At 48.8% G+C, this 25,179-nt stretch overlaps 1 protein-coding gene across 1 annotated transcript in view; it reads left to right on the top strand.

The window, feature by feature from the left end:
- The first annotated feature begins 600 nt into the window (after positions 1-600).
- LOC121627588 (zinc finger protein GLI2-like) overlaps positions 601-25,179 on the top strand; it is a 45,302-nt gene continuing 20,723 nt past the window's right edge. Inside the window, exons 1-2 of the mRNA XM_041966554.1 lie at positions 601-700; positions 23,386-23,491. Coding sequence (XP_041822488.1) covers positions 601-700; positions 23,386-23,491 — 206 coding nt within the window. The remainder of the gene's footprint in view (positions 701-23,385; positions 23,492-25,179) is intronic.

The following is a 25,179-nucleotide window of genomic DNA, read 5'->3' as shown; positions in this document are numbered from 1 at the left end:
TCTGCTTCACTTATTTTCCCGCTTTGAAGATAAACTGTTTTGTTCTAACAGTTGCCCGTCTGAACAGCGAGGCTGAAAGGTCGACAGTCAAATAAACTTTGATGACATGCGAGCTGAGACCTCCGCCTCCTCCTCCCCCCGTCCCCTTTAACCCCCGACACCCCCGCGCCGACCCCCCGCCCCCGCTGCCAGAAAGCAGATTGAGTCATGAGTGGCAGGAGTTGGCGGGAAGGCGGAGAGCCTCGGCACAGGAAGCGGAGGCCGCGTGGACCGCGTCAGGCCCCACGTGGAGACGTGAAGGCTTTGACCTTTGACCCTCTGAGGAACATTAACCCACATTTATTGTGTGATTGGCAGAGCAATGGTGTTAATTACAGTGTCCGATAAACAAACTGAGGCCCTAATGTGTGATTTGAGCTGCAGCCTCTTCATCTCACTCAGGGACGAAGCTGTTCATGAGCGGCGCTTCTGGAGTGAGTCCTGAGTGGACTCATCTCATCCCAAATTAACGCCGCCTTCCCCCAGCGGCGCCCAGCGAGCGTACTCGACCCGCTCACTAACGCCTCCTTCTGTGTTGTTTGGCTTTCAGAGACGCCGGCGATGGAGGCTTCTGCATCGAGGGCCGCAGAGAAAAAGGACAAAATGGACGGGAACGGATTCTCCGACCTCCCGAAGAAGCCCTCGCCCTCGGAGACGAGAGGTAACTTTCTCCCAAGCGGCAGGCGGATGTAAACGTGGCGTCCGGCCGTCCGTCAGGCCGCACGCCGCGTGGCGGAATGAGCCGAGGTCTCGCGGGGGCTCAGCCGGGGGGCAAAGGGGGAGCGAACACGGCCGATGAAATATACATTTCAAAGATAAAGTGGCATCGCGGGAGCCGGGGCTCGTGGCTCTCCTCGGGCCTGATAAGGTGCGAGCGGCAGTCAGAGGTGACTTACAGTAGATGTCTGATAGGAATCCTAAACAGAGCCGGGCTTTAAAAGAGCATCGTTAATGCGGCTCGCCGCCGCGTCGAGGCCCGGCGCGCGCAGTCCAGGAGTGTGGCGCCGTTTGAGCACATAAACACTGATGAATAGGTAACATGACAAGAGGAGGGGGGGGGGGGGGGTCGAGGCAGGTGAGAACCAGTGTTTGTGTTGTTGAACTAAATCAAGAGTAGCAGCGATCCCCTCTCGCCGGGGAGGGACAGGCAGAAAGAGAGAACCCATGTTTTAAAGATGTCAGCGAACGTGTGATGAAAGCTCGGCATAATGAGGCTCAAAGACCTTGTTCTTACCTCCAGAGTATAAAGGGAAAAAAAGGCCGGGCTGGTGGAGCCGAGCACGACACGGAGCTTCACAGATTGACAAAGATGCGGACTGATGTGCCGCCTTTGAAATGGAAATTAAACGCGTGATTTAGTGACATTTTTACTCATTAATGAAGTACTTGGTGGCCCGCCATTATAAAGAAACACTCTTTAATTGATAAAGAAGGAAACGGAGCTCTCACCAGAAAACAACTCGACTTTAAAGGACCGTTCTGGTTTATTACAACCTTTTACTTTGTCTCATTTTGATTGGATGTGATCAGGCAGGAAGTAGTATGTCCTTTCAGTGTAAGAGATGATTTCCCGTCACTATCCAACAGTTCACGTTGAAGCACAATCCCTCTCTTACCTGAACCAGGTGTTTCTGATGCCTAACGCTGCCTCAGCCAAGAGAATGAGCTTTTCTAACATGAACATAGCTGCAGCAGTGTCAGTCTTTGGACCAGAATGAAGTCCAGAACGAATATTTCTTCAGTGAACGATTCAATTCGGAGCGTATTTGTTAGACGTTCATGAAAGAACCGATTTGATTTGAACTTTCGGAGAAAAAGAAAAGAACGAACTGATTTATTTTAAATGTTCGACGAATCAGACGCTGTCTCTGCATCATGTGATTAGCTCCAAATAAAACAGCTCTTTCTAGGAAATGTTTTGTAAATGCTGTTCACACAGAAACATGCAGACGTGGACAAAACATAAAATCTTTACTGAAACGTGACAGAAACATTCATGCAGAGCAGAAAATAAAGTGTTAAGCGTTCTCCACAAACCTCAGCTGAAGTAAAATAAGACGCATGTTTTAAGGATCCTTGAAGGTTCCTTCAGGGGTTTGTGACACATGCAGCGGCCTCTGAGGCGAAGCAGTGACGCCTGATTGAACCAGAGAGCTTGATGTTCCAGGCGTTCTGTGTGCGTCACATCCTCAGCAGGTCTAATACAGCGACAGACGTTTCTGCTGCGTCTCAGCTCGAGCAGAAGCAACAAATCCAGGAGGAATATTTCATGATGTAGAATGTGATCAGCAGAGAGCAGCAGGCGGCTGAAAGAAAGCACAGGTGAACTACGCGGTTCCACCGGCCGCGTTCCACTGCAGAACGTCCCGCGAAGGTGAGGACGACACGAGGGAGGATGCATGTTTTAAAGATGTCAGTGAACGCGTGATGAAAGCTGCGTATAATGAGGTTAAAAGACCTTGTTCTTACCTCCAGAGTATAAAAGGGATGAATTAGAGGGGAGAAGCTCCGGTGGAGCCGAGGAGGACTCGCTGACATGGATGCAGAGCGACGGGCCACTTTTGAAATGGAAATACAGCCAGTGATTTGGTGACATTCCTTCTCTTTAATGAAGAACTTGGTGGCCCGCCATGATGAAGAAATCGAACATTAATTGCTCATCAGAGAATATCAATGTAGGCCGGCTTCACATGTGGAGTTGGCCCGTACGCTGCTCCACTTCCTGACGTGCTCTTCTTCAATATTTGAACAAAGCGGAGGCCAACTCTTTCCCTCCTGGGGAAGGACGGTCTCCACCGTCAGTCACATGACTTTTCCAGTGTTTCCATCAACTTCCTTCCTCTTCCTGCTCCTCACGCTAGCTTTGGTGCTCATCAGTGCTGTGATAGCTGATTAATCACAACAGACGAACATCGGATGGTTCCAGTCTGACAACATGCTGCTTTTCGTGGTCTTTTTGGCGGTTTTGCACTTTTTGTTGCACAAAACAAAATATCAGATGGTGTCACTTTGTGTTTGATGGACATTTTCACTGTTTTCTGATGTTTTATAGACCAAATGATTGGCAGATGAATCAGCAGTCAGAATAATTGTTAGTTGTGCCTCTGATGCTGCTGTTGGTTCACCTGACACCTGACACCTGTCTGATGTTGTCAGGGTAACGCAGGTACATCCTGGTTTAATCCTTTGCATGTTGGAGGTAATATTACAAGCTTTTTTTATTTCAAAATAACTTTATTCTCATATTATTGTGACTTTTTCTCCAAAGATTTCAGCGAAACTGAGTAAAGGAGCTCATTTTTCCATCTTTAGTCCAGGATTAAAACCGCGACCCGTTTACCTCGAGTCCCGATCCTCCGACCCGAAGCGTGACCTCGGCTGAACTCAGCCACTTTTTTAATCTTCTCCCACCTAAAACAAAATGTCCCTCCATAACTCTTCCTCCCTATCAGCTTTGTATAAGAGCCGCGTATTTTAATCTTAAACAAACGAGAAGCGCCGATCCGCGGCCGCCGCCCGCTCCCATCTCGACCAATCAGATATCGGCGAAGAGGCTCAAGCCTCAGTGCTAAAAATCACAACCGTCTGCCACTGTGTCGAGACAGAGCAATTACTTATCGCCGTAATATGCATTATTATTCCTGTTGCCGGCTCCTGATAAGTGAATATGCAGCACGAGAGGGAGGCAGATGAGAAGAGGTCCTTGAACCCGAGAGCTTATTCCCAAACAAGTGGGCCGAGGGAGAACTCGACATTTCTAATATACTGCTGCTGTTCGCGGCCGCCGTTATTGTCGCTGCATTGTTTACTGTTGGCTGCAGAATGCCTGTCACCTAAGTCACGCCCACCTCTGAGCCTCGACGCCGGCTGTATAACAGGCCGCCCTGTTTTATATTCCCGTCCCGCGTTATTTATTTAGAACAATTTCCTCTCTATCAAAGGACATGGCTAATGCCGAGTTTTAATATGTTATTTACACATAAAAACAAGCTATTTACAGCGCTGTATGTGTGCAGAAGGGAGGAAAATGAATGGGCCCCTGCGCCCCTCTCCGATCTGTTATATCACAGTTTAACAATCTGGATTGCTAATAGAACCATTTATCATGGAGCGGTCATTTATTTTATGTGAGCGGCCCAGGTCCCGTTCCCAGAGGCCTATGGAAATCGGGTGCGCGTATAATGAAGCTCAAGTGAGAGTCACTTTGTTTAAAAAGTGGATGTGCCACGCTCCGAGTCAATTAGAATGGACCCAGGTGCTCCAGACGCTCCTATCTGCTCCTTTTTGATGATCGCGCCTCCTCCCCCTCGTCTTCCTCCTCCGTCCAGCCTGGGACGCGCTCCGACCCCCCTACACGAAGTGGATTTTCATTGGGGAGTGAAGGAAACAGGCTCTAGAATAAAATGAAACTCTGGCACGGTGACTTCTGGACCGGTCCTGCGTCGGACCCTGGCAGCGGCAGCTTTCTGGGATGAACTCCCGTCTCCCCCCCCTCGACCGAGCCCGGGACTCCGCTGCCCGGTTAATAGATTCAAATGAGCGCCTGTATTTCCTCTGACAGCACGCATCTGTCTGCGTATACAGGCCGGGCCTCGGCACACAGATTTACGCCATCTCAGGGACCTTTATGATTTCAAATCCGTTCGTAATAACCGAACGTATTTAGGGGGAAATATCGGCGAGAAATGCAGCAAAATGACAAAGAATCCGCCAGCCGTTATTGATGTATGTGTCAATTTCTCGACTCCGGCCTTGGAGAATTAGAGTCGGCCTGTATTAGGGAAAAAGTTTCCCTCTGTTTATACACATTTAAGCCCAGAGACGTGTCTTTAAGGCTTGGTGGAAATCTGATTTCCGCTGGATTGGTTAAATTTAGAGTTATTGCCTTTTCAAAAATCCATTCTTTTTCAGGCAGTTTCACACCAGGAAGCACATCATAACTAAACTTGAACCTGATTGGCTCATCATACCACAAGAATTTCACCCAGTCCAGAATCTGAACTGGAAATCCACCGCTGGGATCAGAAGCCAATCAGAGCGCTGTGTAGAGAGGATGTTCACCTGTGTGACTAAAGAAAGTACAATGGACGGCTAATACTTTGAGGAAACAAATCTTGCCACAAGGTCCAAAGCTTTTCTTATATTAGCCACTTCAAAGCTAACATTTAATAAAGCTAACTCCCCTGATATAGCTTTTTTAAAGCTAGTGCTTGATGAAGCTATTTTAAAGTTAACATCTGATGAAGCTAACTGCCCTGATATAGTTAAAGCTAACACTTGATAAAATTAACGTCCCGTTAGTGGTTTTAAAGCTACCACCCCTCATACAGCTATTATAAAGCGAGCACTTGATAAAGCTATTTAAAGCTAAGGCTTGATACAGCTAACTCCCCTGCAAAAGCTAGGTTAAAGCTAACACTTGATAAAACAAATGCCCCTCATGTAACGTTAGTGGTTCTAAAGCTAATGTTTAATAGAATTAACACCTATCATACAACTAATTTAAAGCTAATGCTTGATAAAGCTAACTCCCAGATATAGCTTTTTTTTAAAGCTAGTGATTGATAAAGCTATTTTAAAGCTAACATCTGATGAAGCTAACTCCCCTGATATAGTTAAAGCTAACACTTGACAAAACTAACAGCCCGTTAGTGGTTTTAAACCTAATGTTTAATAAAGCTACATCCACTCATACAGCTATCATAAAGCTAGCGCTTGATAAAGCTATTTAAATCTAAGACTTGATACAGCTAACTCCCCTGCAAAAGCAGGTTAAAGCTAACACTTGATAAAACAAGTGCCCCTCATGTAACGTTAGTGGTTCTAAAGCTAATGTTTAATAGAGTTAACACCTATCATACAGCTAATTTAAAGCTAACACTTGATAAAGCTAACTCCCCGATATAGCATTTTTAAAGCTAGTGCTTGATAAAGCTATTTTAAAGCTAACATCTGATGAAGCTAACTCCCCTGATATAGTTAAAGCTAACACTTGATAAAATTAATGGCCCGTTAGTGGTTTTAAAGATAATGTTTAATAAAGCTACCGCCTCTCATACAGCTATTATAAAGCTAGCGCTTGATAAAGCTATTTAAAGCTAAGGCTTGATACAGCTAACTTTCCTGCTATAGCTAGGTTAAAGCTAACACTTGATAAAACGAATGCCCCTCATGTAATGTTAGTGGTTTTAAAGCTAATGTTTATACAAGTTAACACCCCTTCTACAGCTAATTTGAAGCTAATGCTTGATAAAGCTAACTCCCCGATATAGCTTTTTTAATAGGTAGTGCTTGATAAAGCTATTTTAAAGCTAACATCTGATGAAGCTAACTCCCCGATATAGCTTTTTTAAAGCTAGTGCTTGATAAAGCTATTTTAAAGCTAATGCTTGATAAAGCTAAATCCCTAAGATTAGAGATAGAGATATTTTGAATCTAGCGCTTGATAAAGCTAACGCTCCAGATAAAGCTAACGCTCCTAAGCTTGATCCATCACAAAACTGAGATCAAACAGTCGGCAGGTATTTCTGCTAGTTTTTTAATTAACCCGTCGCCATGTGTTTGCTCGCTAAAATGGACATGGCAGATTTAGCTAACACTGATTAGCTGAAATCAGGGCAAAGATGCTGAGGTGTGATTTAACTGCATGGAGTTTTTGGAATATTTCAGGCCATCAGTCTAAAGTGAATCCTGTGCTTGTTTGAAAGAGATTTGTTCAAGACGAGGAACATGTTCTGTTTGTTGAATGTGATAAATAATCGATTAATCAAAGGAATATTCAACATAACAATCAATTATCACAGTCCTAAAACTGACTGCAGTGAGGTGACAGCCTCTCTTTCCAGTCCTGAACTTTAACGCCGACGTGGACAAGAAGTCCGTTAAAAACTGACCATGAACACCTTCACATCAGTCACTCCATCTACTGACGAAGACGATGTGCCAAAGCCCCAGAACAGCTCCTAAATAAGCTTTGTGGTGAGATTATTTTCTCAAAATACGATGAGGCTTTATTCTTGTCCTGTCCCGGAGGAGTTCAGAAGAGTGAGAAGGCTTTAAATCCATCACTGATGCAGATTTCTTCTGGAAGCTTTGTTCCTGGAGGTTTCTCTCTCCTCTCCGTCTATGTCGCTAAACTAGGCCAGAGGAAATACCGGGTGCCGCTAATGATTTGATTAACTGGTTTTGGTGGTTCATGACATACATCTTGCTGAGAGTGAGTTTGTCATTGGAGAGGGAGATTGATGCTCCGCGCTCAGCGGCCCCCGGCTCCCTCCCTCAGTTCCTCCCTCTATCCCTCCCCGCGGCCTCCCAGGTCTTTCTGCTGAGTCTGGCTGGTCCACAGGGAGGGACCCTAAGTACTTAGCACCTCCTAGGCTGCCCCGGGGCACTCTGGGTGGGGGGGGCGGAGGGGGAGGGACACCTAAACAGGCTAAACACACAATATCTTTCAGGAAAGGAGAAAAGGAGGCTTATCCACGAGTGTGCTTTAAAACAGGACGTGGATGTAAGTGCTGAATAATGAGGAAAATGAAAATAATGAAATACATTTTGGGATAATTAAGATTTTACTTTTAGCAAATCAGGTAAATTCAGACCAAACAGTAGAAGAAAAACAGCTGTAACCTCCACGCAGACAGCCTCCGCATGCCACGCTCTAATCACCACGAGACCCGGTTACTAACAGGAGGACGTCTCCCACGTTTAGACGCACCCGAAGTGGTCCTGTCTATTTCCTGCAGTGTGCCGGGGGCTTCTCCAGGCTTAGGGATGAACTCCATCGCTGTGCCCTGACAGTAACAAGCATTCTGAAGGTGCTTTGGATTAAAGCAAACAAAGACATCTGGCTCAGGTCTCACCCAGCCTGTGAGTCAAACTGGGGCCGGGGGCTTGTGAGCAGGCCGCCCAGTCGAAACAAAGGGATTAGTCTGGTCCTGGTGAATCCTGGGCTCGGGACTAAAGCCCCTCGGTTAGATGAATGGAGACGGGGCCTGGCTGTACAAATAGTGTTTTAAGATAGGTGAGTTAGTGATAAGGACGGATTTCTTTATCTGGCCGGTAAAATGGGGGCCGGTGGACAGTGAGTAATTGATGGTGGCTGGATGCGCGAGCCCCCACCGCCAGCCAGCGAGCTGCACAGAGAGCACTCAGGGGGTCAGGCCCGCTGGCAGAGAAAAATGTGACCGAAAGAGGCTCAGCATCCACCTCCTACTCCAAAAGGACGGCCACTAATCTTCCTGAGAAGAAGGAGACGAAGAAGAAGAGGGGGCGGCGGTTCTTTTCTCTTTTCCTGCCTCTGTGCTGTTTAAATGAGGCCCTGCCCGGGGAGGCCTCAGAGAGGAAAAATAGCCCCCTGACATTAACGCAGGCTGCCGAACACACAAACCACGACTATATCAGCCGGGCCAGCTGTGCTGCACCGCGCTGCTCACAACAACCACATTCACGCTTTGTTACAGGTTGCCACTGAGCGCTAATGTTTCCATTATTAAATATATCTCATGTGCATTTAAACTGGACAGAATGACTGAGATCTGAACCTCATATCACCATCACCACAGGGCACCAAACTGCCCTCGGTGTGTTCTAACATCATGAATGAAGACATCGCTGCACTCCCTGGCTTTACGTTAGCGGACGCTCTGCAGAAAGGTTTTAGATGATCTGCAGGGAGCATCGCAGACTCCCTCTCTTGCTTTGTGAACAGTGAGAACTGAAGCCTGGAGTCACATGTTTTTTGCAGCATGTGGCCCCTCAGCTCAGTAAAGTTTCCCAGCAATCACAGCAACTCCGCGGAGCTTCTCCGCACGAGAAGCCACATGTGAGCCGACTGCATGCGCAACCCTCTGGGCTAATGGGGTCTGTGCACACACGCATTTCTGCGGCTCTTTGTAAACATTTAGCTTGATGACTTTCCAAGATGCCCTCGTCCCGTTTTATCTGAAGTTCCACTCAGGGGAGCGGCGGGTCCAAGGGGCTGCGAGATTAAACGCACTAAGTGAAAACAGAAATGTTTGTTCTTATATTTAGTCTATTTTTAGACGAGCGGCAGATTACTTGAGATAAATAAGTCGTTCTGCTCACTTGTTGGTTGTTTTTAGGCTTGAGACGAGTCGTTAAGGAAACTTGTAAAAACGAGGTCCAGATACTCCAGGAGCATCCAACACATGCAAGTAAAGCTGGAAATGCACTCATGTTGCATCCCTGGAAAAGCTCAGAGACAAACCGCGGAAATCTTTCATCCTAGTCACCTCACGAGCGCTCGTAAATGAGCGGCGGAGGAAAACTTCGGCAGGTTTGTTTTACTCATTAATCAGCCTGCGAAGGCATCCGGAGAGATCGTCTCATTATGATAGCTGTCATAATTTGTAGTTAGCAGAGAAGTTGCCTTCTTGATGTGATTTCCAGAAGGCGGAAGCTAAAAACAGGTCCAGAATCGGGCAGAGACAGTCGGCTTCCTTCGCTGGTTCCTCTTTGTGTCACGTTCGGTTAACGTGTCGGCCCTCCTGCAAAGCAAATGGGCGTCTTTGTTCTGACCGCTCCTCAAAGCGAGGTTCGTCTGTGTTTTAGTCAGCGTGGCCGGCCGACCGGAGCTGTCCCAGCGCTGATATATGCAACCGCAAGCTTCAGGCAACGTCTGGAAACATCAATCTCTCAAAGCCATTAAGGTTTGCTCGCACTGATTCCAAAAACAACAGGCCACATTCCTGGAGATTTACAGCTGCGGGGAACGATACATGGAGGTTTGAGAGGATTAGGCCAAAACTCCCCCACCTTTTCATTTTTCTATTCCGTATCCCTCCTCTCCTCGTCTACCAGACTGCAAATTAGTTCTCCGCCCCCTGAGAGGTCACCTCGGAGGTTTTCGGGGCAGGTCCCGGGTTTGTCTGGGTCTAGCACGAAGCCTGAGCGGCACACGGGTGCTCACGTAGTCCAGCCTCACATCAAACACGAGGAGCAGCCACAGCATCACAACAGAACACAGTCGTCACCTTTACGATGCATTAAAGCACCGAGACTCACTGAACTGAGTCAGAACAACAGTTTCTAGTTGTTCTGCAGCAGGAACCTTGACAGAGGCAACGTTGCTCTGAACCTTTAAGTTGACTGAAGGCAGATCTTCCCTAAACATAATAAACACAGAGGAAGAGGAGGAGGAGGAGGAGGACTGTAGCTTCTTATATAAACAGGTCGGGAAGGGGGGCATGCTGACGAAGACTCGGCTCAGACTGACGTTACAAGCTCGGACACATCTGCACGAGTCAGAATGAAAACACTGCACATGTGGAAATACTCTGTGTGTGTGTGTGTTTAGCTAACTTGTGACCCGTTAAGCTAACAGACGGATCAGCGTCACCGTGGCGACCACGTTGCATCACGCTCGTAGATCGTCGTCACAGTCACAACTTTAAATCACAGCTCATCTCAGTAGCCGCTCAGGTAATCGTTAATCATTGGTCCCGATTGACGACCTCATTAATCCGCATCCCCTTGTCTCTGATGTGAGATCTGGTCCGAGAGGGGGCGGGCACCCCGGGCAACAGCGAGGCTCGATCTGTTCGCGTGCTGCTGATCTGATGTGTGCACCCAGACGGCCACCACACGAAACACAGCCAAAAGGCTTGAAATGACTCTGATCCGAGACCAGTTTGTGCCCCTAAAATCCATAAAAGCTGCGTCCAGAACGTTATATCGCGACTAAATTTAAGCCCACAGTTCGTAAGGAGGCCAAACCCAAAAAGCAAAACCATGCGAAACAGGAACACCCTCCATTAAAGCCCAGACAAATTAAACCCTTCTGGGGTTTTAGCAGCTCGTTATGGTTCTGACCCGTCCGACCGCAGACTGGAGGGCCACCCCTCACGTTATAGGACAGGGAAAACACGAGAAAGTGACAGTCAGGAAGTGAAGCAGCAGTTTTTGGGATTTGAACGAGCGTTGTGACAGATTCAGGACATTTTCCTGAATCCGTCCTTCTCTGTCTGCCAGCGGGTGGAAATCCCCCCGCATCTGGTCCTCCAACACAAACACCAACCACATGAAGTAAACCAAGAAAACCCTCCACGCCACGTCCCAGTCCTCCGGTCCAGTCACACGGCACGGAGACATCACTGCAGCACGCAGAGGCGCTGATTCAGCTGAATCACGTCACGTGACATTTATCACATGTGATTCATGTGTTTTTACAGAGACTCTGACAACTTTAAGACCTGTGATCAGAGTCCAGGTTTCAGGACTGAATATGTGTTTGAATGTTCTGACCTTCACGCAAACGAAATAAGTCAAACCCTCACTGCGGCGCCTGTTGCTGCCCTCCATAAGTGAAATGATTGAACCTGTTTGCGGTGTGTCTGAAGGCCGAACATTTGGGTGTGAGGTAGCGACGGCCTTCGTGTTCTGAAGCGGCACGCAGCTGTCGCCTGAGAGCCGCGCCGCTCTTTACAGAGTTACAGTGAAACGAGGAGAGGACGCTAATTGCCTTGTAAGTATTGCAGAAAGCAGCTGGAGATTAGCAATAACAGCTAATTAGCTCGGCTACAGTGGAAATCAAAGCTCGCGCATGAGGATAAACACGCAGTCTGCTGTTTGTCTGGCGATTATAAATCTTTATGAAGCACCAGGTTGTCACATTCATGGATTTTAACAGCTCCGGTCTGAGAGACAGCGTCTCCCCTGAACGCCAAACCCACGCCTGCATCAGCTGCGGCCCGTGGCAGCTGTTAAAACACCCTAACTGTGACTTTGCTCTTTTCTTTCTTCGACGCCGAGGCGCGTTGACGAGTGTTTTCCCTCATAAACACGGTGAAGTAAGTGGTTCCCCATTAGCCGGCCGCACGCTCCACACTCCCCGAGCCAGTGAAACTGATTAGAGCGTCAATAAAAAGACCTTTGTTGCAGTTATTCCGCTCAAAGGGATCGGACAGAGAGGAAGACATAGCTTCTTCTTCTTCTGCTGATCAGTTCGTTGCGTCGTCTAACCTCTCAGCCTGGCTGCTCTGGTTGTCCGCTCTCCTGGTTTACGCTCTGCGTTGAAACCGGTCCCGCTGTCAGCCGGCCTTTGTTGCTGAGGCAACCCCCCCCCCGGCTGCCCTCGGCGGGTCTGACAACACTGAACCCACACAGGGTCACGCCGTCGCATCCACTTGAAGGCGTCTCCTCCCTCTCCGCCTGACTGACTGACCCAGTCTGTTGTAGTTGCACAAAGGCGGCTCCACCTTCCTCACAATATTCCCATCGTCTGACGTCCCTCAAGACGAGCTCTTCGTCGCACAGAGAGGATTCTGGGAAAACGTTGTATCCTCAGAATCAAACTTAAAGAATAATTTGCTGCTTTGATTGTCGGTCATGAAGTTTGTTTTCATGGCAGGTTTCATTCTGAACCACCATCAGTTTTACTGAAAACCTTTAAAACGTGACTGACGGGGTAAACTGGACCTGGACTTGATCCTGATCCAGTCTTCATGCTCTCTGCAGATACAACTGAATTAAAGTGACTTAAGGGTGCATTTAAGATCGTTAAAAAGATAACCGTCAGATCTCTCTGAAGTATCTTCATCTGCTTCAGCATCAAGTGAAACGATAAACTCAGCAGTTTGCTGTTTTTTGGATGAGAAGGAGGATTTGAAGACTGAGTGAGCAGCCACGTCATCTTTCTGTGCACTTCACGGTATCTCCCTCCTCGCCACAAACACTCGTGAAGGTCTGGACGCTGTGGTTGTCCTGCTCTGCAGCGGCGGGGGGCCGCTGGGTACCGCCGTCGAAGCATGTGATGATGCCGCCGACCCCTGAAACTACCTGGAACCTGGATTTACAGAGCCCACGTTGAATTGAAGGAACTCGCCCTGAACGGTGGAAGCTAAAGCAGCTCCATGCTACGTTCTGGTTGGTCTACGTGAGAAGCAACACGTCTGGCTGCACAGAGAGCCAACAGGCTGATTGAGCTGTTTTCATGAATGACTTGGCAGCCGTTCAGATGACAACATGGAAACAGCTGATAGAATGATGGCTGCCATTTAGGCTCTTTAGAAACTATTACCCATCACCACTTCGGTGTACGTTGAAGGAGGGGTACAGTATCTCGCTGAGTTAACAGCCCAGCACCATTTCAAGTCAAATCCAGTCGTAGCTGCAGCAACACTTTCTCATTCAGAAATCAATCTGTCTCCACCTACGGCTGCTGGAGCGTCACAGCGCAGCAGGACGCGGCGGCGGGCTGCGGGATCATGTCTGTAAACAGTCTGGACGTGGGCGTAATGACACATTTCTTACCGACGGGGAAACTCGATCACAGCTGACAGCCCGTCTGCACAAAGCGCTCCGAGCTCCGGCGGTAACGCGAGCCGAAGCGACGTCGAGGACCGACAGCAAGCCTCAGCGGGCGGCCTCCCGCCCCCGCTCGGACCCGGCCGGGCTGTCGGAGGTAGGAGGCCTGCCCTCTTTCCACAATCCCCTCGGCCGAGCTCTCGTTTCCCAATCAAGGGCTCCCCTCCCTCTCTCAGACCGAGTGTCGTCCCCGAGCTTTCCGCTGCCGGGGGGCTCAGTCAGTGGGATGAAGTGAGTGATGAAGGATGAGCTAACGGCGTTAGTCTTCGCCAGCCGCTCCACGAAGGCAGGCGTTGCTCTTCATGCTGCTGGCACTGAATATCGTCCCCTGTGTGAAATTCATTCTGCGTTCACGACCAGAGAAACACACGAAAGGGATGTTTTCTTGTAATTATGGGAAACAATCAGTGTTGGGGAGTAACTTTGTAATGTGTTGCTGTAATTCCACTTTTTCAAGTTAAATAATGCAAATACAATTCCTGAACTTTGAGTGGACAGACGCAGCAGAGTCTCCACTTTCTTCAGTTTATGATCCAATGCCACCTGAACTGATGGTGACGCAACAACTCCGATTATTATTATTTTTATTTTCCATCGTAGTGATTTTAATAAACAGAATAAATCAAATTTACAGCAGCAATAAAATAATACAGGCCTGTGTGCATGAACACACTTTAAAAAGTGATGCAAACGTTATTTTCCTTAGTAATTAATTACTTTCATACACAGTTTGTAAAGTAATTCAGCTACTTTTGCTAATTTTCAGTAACTTGCACAGCACTGAAAATAATTGAGATGCGTGTGTCATTATTTGTGATTTTATAATTAGAAAATCTCATCTTCTCTGTTGCTGCTAAAACTGACGATGACAAACTTTCTTGCTGATTTCAGTCTTGGTGTTTTCAGAATATCCTGCCTGATTCACCTGTCAGGTGACAGCTGTTTCCACATCTGCAGAACTCGTCGTTCCGACGCCGGTGTGCAGTTTTTCCGCGCAGCCTAATTTGCAGGAAGCTAACGGCTCTTTTAGACTAATCGTTGTCCTGATGTGCTTTGTCTTGTAACCATTGGTGGTGTTTGCACAAGCTAATTAGCCACCAAACCAGGCCGAGCCGGGACTGAAATAAGGTCAGGAAATATGCATATCAGTGCTGCATCTCCCTCTGAAGGAGTCGACGAGTCGCAGGAACTCATTAGACGGGACTTTTAAGATGAATCGCTGTAATGATGCTTCATGGACACAGGGTTTGTTTTTTTTTTTTTTTGGTCAGCATTATGGAGCTGGAACAAAGTTGAAAGGCGCTTCATATTTAATGTTTTGTTCTATTTCGAGGGGGTCTATTTTTCCTTTGACATCGTGCGCTTGATCCCTGCCCGGTTTGGAAAAATGGTTCCTAACACATGGCTTGTTTTCCTGCTTTCTCCTCCTCTGCAAATGCTTTTGTCCTTTTCTGATTCGCTGAGACGAGACGAGGTGCGAGTCAGCGTTTAATTGTGCGCCGCGCTCTCATTGTGTGAGGCGGCCTCTTCTTCTTCCTCTCTCCCGGCTAAGCACTTTATCATTACACACTGCGCTGTTTGCCGGGCTTTGTGGCCCTCGCCGTCCCTATTCAGCGGCTGAATTGTGTGGGTCAGAGGTGGCCCACTCGGGATGAGACGTGGGAGGAGGGGGAGGATGGCGAGGCTCCCCGCTGCAGCCGCTCCTCGGTGAACGCACCTCCTCAACATGAGCCGGGTCGGCCGGAGTGTGTAGCTGCTGGACTGCAGGTTGTGGGTGTGTGTGCAGCTTGGACAGGAAGTCTGACATCCAGCAGAGTCCTGAAACAGGAAAGGAGCCCCCGCTCTTCTCCAGGTGGCAGCAGCTGCCTTCACTCACAGACAAATTCACCATGAAGGCATGGAGGACAAACAAACTGTCCTGAAACGAAGCGAAGTGAAAATGAGCCAATCAGAGGAGTCCGTTCAGTCAGGATTATCTCTGATTCCTCCTCCTTTTAAATCATTTTAATTATTCTTTAAAGTGTCCGGGAGGAAGAACCACAGCCACTGTGACGCCTCAACAAAGACAAACCTGTGAAGCTGGTCTTCAGGAAACTGGACCAGATCTTTACAGGCAGCAGGTCCTGTGGAGGATTTCCCCAGGCTTCAGTAATCTAAGTCTGAAACGGGACAGCGTTGAAAGGGAATGTTAGGAAGAAAAAAGGTGATAGTTTGGGTTAAAAATGTTGCTGTTACTGTTCCTGCTTCTCTGGACTCCATCACTTCTGTTCATTTCAAACTTTACGTGTTCGAGCTCCTGCTGACAGGATCTGGATCAACCCGTTAGCGTCCACATGAAGCTCTGCTGACAGGGACGTTAACACAGAACCGTAAACCCAGGCTCAGCGTTCATGTCGGGCCAAAGCAAAGAGAAACAGACGACCTCTCGGATCCCGTCGGCCGGTTGCGGTCGCGGTCCCTGGAGACGTAGCGCCACCTGAAGGCCGTTTCTCATGTCGGTGCAGGCAGATCCACCTGAAGCAGAGCTGCTGGTGTCTCACAGGCTGTAATCACACCTACGCGTTTCCTTTTGAAGCTCAGTGGCAAAGTTTGTGTTTACGAAACACTTTGGTTCACTCTGCTCAATTACAAGCCAGCCGGGTCCCGTAAACTGAACTCAAATGAATTCCTGAGTCGTCTGTTTATGGGAGAGTTTTTGTAACGTGTCATCGCGCCGGGGCAGAGGTTCTGCTGGCGAGGGACGTCAAAACAAATCAGATCTTGTAATTTTAGCTCAAAGTGATGGGAGCCCTGCGGCGTAATTCCCCCTCTCTGGTGTTCGAGAGCACAAAGAAAAGGCTGAAAATGATCCTCAGATGAAACGCTGTTGCAGTCGGACCCTTCGTCACGCTCTGCTCCTCATCGCCTTCCCATGAGCTGCTTCGTCTGCGCCTTTGCATGAAGAAGGAAGGGGCCTCTTTTTCCACTATTTTAAACTCCGCAAATGTCGAGAAAATCTGTATTTAAAAAGTGTCTTTAAGCACTATGTGTGTGGGAAAGTGTTAATCAGGATTAGAAAGTCAATTCCCTTCAGGTTTGTCTCCGTCCCTCCATTGTCTTCCGTCAAGCCGTCTCCCACATGCTTCTCTTTAACAGAGAAAGGAGAGGACAGAGGAGTATTGTTGAGGAAAGGTCAGTTTGAAGTGTGCATGAAGAGGGTTTTGTGTTGAAGTAGGAGTCTTTGAAGACAAAGGTCATGGCAGCGATGACAGAGGAGCAGAAGGACCAATGAGAGACCAGAGATTCACCTTCTCCAGCGTGCTCAGTTACACAAACGCCGCTTTTTAAAGACGATGCTTTGGTGTCATTATTCTCAGATGTGACAATAAAAAGCATCTTAGAGGAAGAAATTCATATTTGAACAGCTGAAAAGTTTAAAAAATGTTTTTACAGACTTTATTTAGTGGCCAGTTTGAAGCGTGTTTGGACTCATGAGCTCAGTAAAATCTGCCCTGACAGGCGTGTGATAGGTTAATAAATATACCTGCAGTAAATCACCTGTCACACATTCAGGTGTGCACAACATTTATTCAGGGACATTTTCCTCACACAGTCATCAACTCTCTCCTCTCACATTCAGATTTAAGTCAGTGCTCCAGTCAGAAGGCTGTGTTTTAGCTGATTAGCAGGCTGCTGCAGCACCTTCACCTGTTCCTGATGGAAGGGGGTTGGTTTCTCCAGCTCTCCCACCTGGGTCAGAGCTTGGAGGGGAAGCTTGTTCAGATTTCCTGTGCGGCTGCTTGGAAACGTTTACTGAAGCTGAAGAGGTCCGGCCCTTCTTTGGAGGACGGAGGTCTGCTCTCCATCATGCGCAGCGGCAGAGTGTCAAACAAACGCGGCCGGCAGTAAAATAAAGCCGGCGAGGATGGCAGCGCCACGGGAGCGCCCGGGTCACAAAACAGAGACGATTCTGCTTCAGCAGCTCGTGTCGGGCGCGCAGCCGACCGTTTATCGACACGGGAGGCTGGCGAGTGCTGACGCGACAGCGCAGGCCTCCATCTATTTTTGGTAGATCGAAGTGGAGGTCCGGGCTTCCTTGGGGAGGACCGGGGGATAGGTGAGGAGAGGCGTGAAGCAGGAAGAGACGTCTTCTGCTTCCACCTGCGACGCATTCATCAGCACGACGAAGAAGAGGTGCATCACTCACAAGATTCCCCTGTGTTCCCTCTTCTCTCTTGTTTCCTGCGCCTCATTAAGACTTCACAACAAGAGCCTCACAGAGCTGAGGTGTGAAACTCAGGTGTCCCCCCCCCTCACCCTCCTTCCTCCTTCCTCCTGGAGAAGAACTAGGTCTGTTTAATTTACAGATGGCCCTTTGGAGTAATTTCCCATTCAGCTGCTCGACTAGTCCGGGGCGAGGCATAATCCCAGGCGCCCCCCTAGCAAGGGTGCCAGCGGGGTAATATGGATGTTAGCTGGGGAGCACGGTGACAGCCCCAGAAGCGACAATTTAATTCATTGTATTTTAATTATCGCTCTCATTCACCAGCTACAAGGCCTTTCCGTGGCTCCTCCCGACAGCGAGCCTTTATCACCGGCCCGTCGAAGAAGATAATAAACTTTTGCTTTCAGGTAATTACTTAATCTGGACAAACCTGTGTGTTAAGCAGCGCTATTAAGCGAGGGGGTGATAAATCAGGCATGCATTGGAGGTGGGTGATTACTCGACGGTGCAATCAGTCTTTGAACCCTCGCAGTCTTTTAAGTACCTAAATTGCACAAACAGCATGCTAACAACATGCCGCTCGTGGCAAGGCGAGCACAGGAGGAACCCATCGGCAGCGCCGCCGCCGCCTCGCCGCCTGCCTCGTTTTGTTAATGCCAGCCGCCGCGCGCTCACCTTCAGCCTGGTGATGCATCGAGGTTATTACCATGTGGCCTGAGCCCAGCTGTCCAAGACTGATAAGTAACTCTCCCTCATGGAGGTTGGCTGCTGGGACCACCTCGCTACAGCCACACAGCGGTTTGGCCTGGACGGATGGATAGATGGATGGATGGATGGATGGGTGGGTGGATGGGTGGATGAATGGATGTATGGATGGATGGGTGGATGAATGGATGGGTGGGTGGATGGATGGATGAATGGATGAATGGATGGATTGATGAATGGATGGATGAATGGATGAATGGATGAATGGATGGATTGATGGATGGATGGGTGGATGGATGGAAGGAATGGATGGATGGATGGGTGGATGGATGGATGATGGATGGATGGATGGATGGATGGATGGATGAATGGATGGGTGGATGGATGGATGGATGGAAGGAATGGATGGATGGGTGGATGGATGGGTGGATGGATGGATGGATGGAAGGAATGGATGGATGGGTGGATGGATGGGTGGATGGATGGATGGATGGATGGGCGGGTGGGTAAGTGGGCGGGTTGATGGACGGATGGATGGATGGATGGGTGGATGGGTGGATGGGTGGATGAATTGGCAGCAGGGTGACAAAAAGCCCCAAAACTTCTTGAACCCTAATTTATCTTAAAATTTACTCTCAAACAGGGTCAAAGAGAAAAAAGCTCTTTATACTCGTCATAACAAATAAAGTCTGAATGGCTAAAAGTATGTGGACACCCTCACTGAACGTTTAGGAAACTTTGGATCCTGGTCTGAACAGCGTTCGTCCACACGGGTCGTTCTTGCTGTCGGTTTTTAAAGGCTTAGCTCAACCAAAGTAAAGAGAAACATGTTGTCCCACTTCCTGTCCTCGCCCGACAGTTTTAGTTCGATTTGTTCAGGTTTCGAGATTTCTGGCTTTGATTTTTTCTGCCTCCGTCCCAACACAATGGAAGTGAGTGCAGCGGAAAGTCCCAAACCACACAGTCACTGTTTGAAAAGGACTATTTACTCAGTCCAAAGCAGTTCCAGTGAAATCTGTCTGCACTTTGGTCTGTGGGGACACCGTGATGTAAAGACATGATGCAGAGGATTTTTTTTACAGTTCTCGTTTTAAAAGTCAGAGCTGTGTGGTAAAACCACAAACTGCAGGCGGTGGTCCACAATGAACACGGGTCAGAGCCCCCAAAGAGGTGACAGGATAAATCTGAGGGCTCAGAAAGAACTAAAGGTGATTCCTTCCATGCAAAGGTACGTTAGTTTCCTGTCAACCTCGAGAACCCGAGACATCGTTGGGTAAACTGACCCTTTAAACACACGACACGGCCAGTTTTAAGGTATCTGACATTGGTGTGGGTGGTTTAAACTCGTCTGTTGAGATCAGATGTTCACTCGCGCTGACTCATCACCGTTTCCCGGTAAAAGTCCTCTGCTGCACAGGAAGTGATGCGTCGGGTGAAGCAGACGGAGAAGAAGTGAAGGAATCGTGAATCTTGCGTGCAGCAGTTTGTTTGCTGTGATCTTCAGAGTGAGTAAGACCTCTCCACAAAGGTCGTCCAGCTTTTCTCTGACTCACTTTTATGACTGAGTATTTTCTCATCAGGCATCTTTCCTGGCTTTAGTCTGGCTGCCGCGGTCGCTGTGAAGCTCTGATGGAGACAAACGTGATGATCTGCTGGTTCATGGGCCTTTCAAGGTCACAGAGTCTCACAGTGTGAACGCCTGCTGTTCTAACTCAACCGGAGACAACAACCCACGACGTTCCAGAAGTTTGACGACCACGAAACTTTAAGTTCAGGTGGCGCAGCAACACGAGGAACCGTTTCTGCTGTGTGGGTGCAGAAGGGGGGCTGACTATGAAAAACTGTAGTCGGTCCGCCGCAGCGCTAAAACAAATGTGATCAAGCAAAGACTAATAGATGGCTGGAGCCTAAGCGAGGGCACGGCGGCGCTGCCTGACGCTGCGTACGCCCAGGGGGGATCGGGGCCCGGCGAATCAGGTAAATGTGCCTCTTGAACTCTCATGAGCGCTCGCCTTTTGTTCTTCCTGTGGCGGCGGAACAATGGAGCTGTCTCGGTGATGGAATAAGCCTGCCTGGTCAATCCCCCAACCGGAACGCCGGGGCCGCAGAGGAAACCCGGAGCGCCGGCCAGATACCCGACAGGCCGACGGCGACCGGCTGAATTACTTCCTCCTCCGGCTACGACGCGTCCGGACTGAAGAGTCCAGGAACCGGAGCCGGAACGAGACCGTCGGCTCGGCCGTGACTCAGCCTGAAACTTCACCTTCGTCTTCATCCTCCTCTTTCGTCTTTCATTGCAGTTTGATGCGTCCTCGTTCTGGCTGCGCTGCAGTAACGTTCATTAACGCGAGCAAACCGGATCAAAACGTTTAAAAAAGGAATCTGGAAGTTGAGAATGTACTTTGAGTGTATTCACCCTGCGTACTTGCAGTAGCAGCACTGCGACCTGTACTTCACTCGCAGGATTTAAAGACGTCTTCCTGTCGACGTCACGCTTCGCTGACCCAGATTTCGCTGCTCTTTGTCCCCCACCTTCTCCTCCCCCGTGACCCCCTCTTATAATTCACCCCCCTCTGTTATGAATGGTGCATTAACTCTAGCTGCTCTTTGAATGGGGCCCTTTAGCTCTCACTCACACACACTCACACACACACACACACACACATCTATACATGTATACTGGCTCGGCTCAGCCTGCACAGTATTTGGAGTCAGGCTGAGGGTAATTATGCTAAATTAAAGTGTGGAGCAGAGAGGGAGTGAAGGAACACTGATGCAGAATAGAGATAGAAAAAAGAGAAATAAAGATTGAGACGGCGGTCCAAAGACGCAGCGAGGACCACGCCTTTATGACAGCGTCCGAAGCTACGTTCACTTTTAACCACAAAGAGCGGCAGCTCATAAAAACCTCACCTTCTTGTGCAGTGACAGCATTTAACCCTGTTTCAAACATCTGTATCTAAAAAGACAGAAGAAGAACGGCGAGAGAGACACGAGGACAAAGACGGTTTGACTGGACGTTCAGGAGGTCAACATTTTTCAGTTCTCATGAACTAAAGCTGAAGCGCTAACACGGACCCGCGTGAGGACGTGGCATCGCGGTGGCTCACAGCAGGTCGTGCGAAGCTCAGACGGCTGCGAGACATCGGCGGCGTGCAAGCTGAAGGAATCCAGCCTCGTCCCATCAGGCCTCGGTGGCATTGTGCAGACCGACAATGAGGTAAAGAGGCTATTTCTGCCGCCGTCTGGGGACCGGGCCCGTCGGTCAGGCTGTCAGGGTGCAGAGTGAGAGGAATGGACCTGGAATGCTGACTCACTCAGGTCCCGGGCCCCCGGGAGCCCCGAGAGGCCCCGTTATTCCCTCCCACTGCTGGGCCGAAAGCAGATAATGATCCGTGGCTCTGACCCCTCCGCTGCGAACTCCCAGGTCACCCTGCGAGTGTGTGTGTGTGTGTGTGTGACACGAGAAGAATTTTAATGCAGTCCAGAGATCAGCTGGCTCACCTCTCCCCCGTCTCTCCGTCTTTTTGTTCTCCTCGTCTCTCCGATCCGGCAGCTCGGAGACGACACACACCGGGTTGCAATTAACAGGATCTGAAAAGTGTTCAGAGGGCGAGCGAGGGAGGAGATGATGGGGGAAGTGGAGAGAGAGAGAGAGAGAGTGAGGCAATGGCCTTGTGGAGCTTTTCCAAAATAAAAACCTGAGAAAAATGTTAACAAGAAACATAAACTCCATAAAGTCGGTTACAGGCTTCATTTGTACGCTGGTAAAATAAAGGCACAACATTTTCTGTGGTTTTCTGTTATCGCAGCAGCTAATTAGTTCTGATGTTTCGGGCAAACGTTCCAGATCCGAGAAGAATCCACAAAAGGAAAACAGGGCTTTAAATAAAAATAAAAAGGGCCATTAAAAGGACGCAGGATGAAACGCACAAACCTCATAAAAACAGACGAGTGTGAGACGCAGACGCCTGAAATTGGAAGCAGAGATGCACCTTTACCGCGGAGCCTCGTTTTGGCCCTCGAGCGGACAAAACGATGTCGTGCTGCGGCCAAATAAAACGCGCAGACGTGTGTTGGATTGTAGAAACGGTTAAATGTGATAGGAGATAAGATTAGCGCATAGACTCCAAAAACTGATTTCTTCCTCGTGAATCTGCAAACTGAAATCAACGGCGATCCTACGTTTGAAACGGCGCCGCTCTTCGTACGGCTGGTCGGCCTCTGCGGTGGAGGCGACACAGTTAGACTTTCAAAATAAAGTGCGCTGAGAACAACAACAACTGTTTATGTACGAACAAAAGTTAAGAGGAAGTCTGCTTTTGGTGTCACGTGGGACATGAACCCTGGTCTCCAGGTGAAAATGAGTCTTTGACTCATCCAAACCTCCACATCTCTCAGACATCAACACAAGAGGTCCAATCAGTAGCACTTATACTGATGATGTCACTGTGATGTCATCAGGGTCATCCCGTACGTTTAGAACACTGCAGGTGTGGACTTTGAAGGAGCGTTCACCTGCCGGGACAGGTGTCATGAAAAGATCCTATGAAGTTGCATCATGGGAAATGTAGGATCTGGTGTCCCAGGAGACTCAAAGTCTTGATACCTCCTCTGGTTCTCTGTCTCTGTGGTAGCTCAGACAGACGAGGAGCCGCCATGCGTCCGGATTGAGCGTGCGTTCGCCGAGTTCGGCTGAGCGTTCGCGGCTCCGGAGGAGCCTCGTCGAGCGGTAGAAAGCTCTTCCCGGCGCTGTCAGCCCCGGTTTGAGTCTGGGCTGCAGCTTCCCTCCACACAGTCCATCATCCCGTCTAGTTCAAAGACTGTGGAGCTGCAGGTCTTTGTCAAAAGCCCGGTTGGATATCTTTTATGTTCGAGATGTAGGATTTCTTAGGACGACTTTGATTATTTATTTATTCCACTTCTCTTGTGTGATCGAGCCAATATTTTACACGAAAGTGCTCAGCTTGCTGTGGAATTCGTCCGGCTTTATTGTAGCCCTTTTGCCTTTGAAATCTCTCTTTTTTGAAAGCCAAGCTTTTTTTTTTTGAAGTCTCCTCTCCCTCCCTCCCTCGTCTAACTCTGTCTTCTTCTTTGCTTTTCTGTTCTCGCAGCCCCCCACCACATCTTCCCCACCTTCCACACGCCGATCCCGATTGACATGCGCCATCACGAGGGGCGGTACCACTACGAGCCCCACGCGCTGCACGCCATGCACGGGTAAGTGGCCTTTTCTCTTCGGGTAGATGTTTTCTGAGGGGATTTCTCGGACGTCGGACGAACGGTCCCCGAGCTCAGGTCGAGTCGAAGTCGTCAGATCTTTTTGATGCAAATCGTTATTTCCCGCTCAGTTTCCAGCGCGCGGCGCGGAGGCTGTTTTTCTTCTTTAACTCTGCAGGGTTTGCTTGTGAGTGTATGTTAGCAGGCGCTGATGAGAGCTGAGCGTTCGCCAAGTTCAATATCAAAAGCAGATGACAACATGCTGACGTCCAAAGTGAATAATCAGTGCTAGCTCGAAATTTCCCCTCTGTTTCCCAGACACTTTGATTATGTGGGCAAGTTGTGCTGCTTCGGCTGCAGCAGCCTGAAGTCTGAAGTCACTGAGCTCCAAACCGGGAAAAGCTGCTCTCCTTCCACAGCCGAGGCGCCACCGAGCAAGGCATCTGCCCTGCTGGCAGAATGTGTGTGGATGTGGGACAGAGCTCAGTATTCTGGTCTGTCCCTGAAGTAACGCTTGACTTCATGCAGCAGGATAAACGATAAAACTGGCTGGCTTGTTGCAGGTTGAGGTGCTTTAACGTGAAACTCGTTGAATTCTCGTGCAGCTTCTCTGTCGAGTGCACCGGCGCCGGTCCAGATGAAAAATCCTGATTCAGCTGGATTCAGTTCCAACAGTTTGGTGTCGTCGGGCAGAATATCTGCATAACAAGAGCAAAATGAAAACATGTAGGTCTAAACCACCTGAACTGAGGGGCCCTTTGCCCTCCTGGGGGTCTGGAGCTCTGCAGAAGTTCACTCTGATTCATATTAAAGCGTCTAAAGCCTGAAAGGCTGCAAACCCCTGTTTTAATCAAAGCATCTTATTTTATGAACTGATCACATGACTGAGTAAAATCTTGTGTAGTTGTACCTGTAATTGAGTTGGAGCAGAAAATGCAAATACTCAGACACAAGCAGCTAAAACTGAAATGTATTTATACCCTCCTGGAAGAACGTAAAGATAAATAAATCTCCCAGTTGGCTCGTATCAATCTGCAGCTCGCTCCGTTAGCGCCGATCGGATCCATCACTGATGACACAACACATCCAGCCTCCGTCCAGCACCTCTTTATATTCATTAATGGTTTGTTGTGGAGCTAATCTGTGTGGTGCAGGCCGCGTTGCCCCCGAGCTAACGCGATAATTAAACTCCCGGAGTATAGAGGTCACGGCACGGGCTGCGTGCGCTGCAGCAGCGCTGGTGGTGAGCCCCACTTCCAGGCGGCTGCGGGGTTCAATAAGAGATGCAGTCCCATTTATTTTCCTGAGGGAAATTCAGCCTGGAAGGAAAAACCGAGTGTGTTTCACATCACGCCGCACAAAGTTCAACTCTCCACATTTGTTATTTGTATCAGGAGGCATTAGTCCTGAGAAAAATCACCTTGCTTCTGTTTAAATGTCAAACCTGCAACAGATTGCTAAACGTGTTTTTGGCTGTGCTTTATCTCAGACGATAATAAATGTATCCTAGTTAAAAGCGTGTCAGAAACATCAGCTGATGAAGGTCATGTGATATGACGGAGGCGAGCTGACTGGACGTTAGAATGAGATGATTCGGCACAGATGTGCTTTTATTCTGGGTGAAGTTGCCTCTTTGTTGAAGGCTCATTCAGGTGGATTACGGTGCGTTCAGGCTCCAGTGGGACTGA

Source organism: Chelmon rostratus, chromosome 24, assembly GCF_017976325.1.
Source record: "Chelmon rostratus isolate fCheRos1 chromosome 24, fCheRos1.pri, whole genome shotgun sequence".
NCBI classification, from domain to species: Eukaryota; Metazoa; Chordata; class Actinopteri; order Chaetodontiformes; family Chaetodontidae; genus Chelmon; species Chelmon rostratus.
Note: the sequence above shows the minus strand (reverse complement) of the source record. Positions and strands in the feature narration are given on the sequence as shown.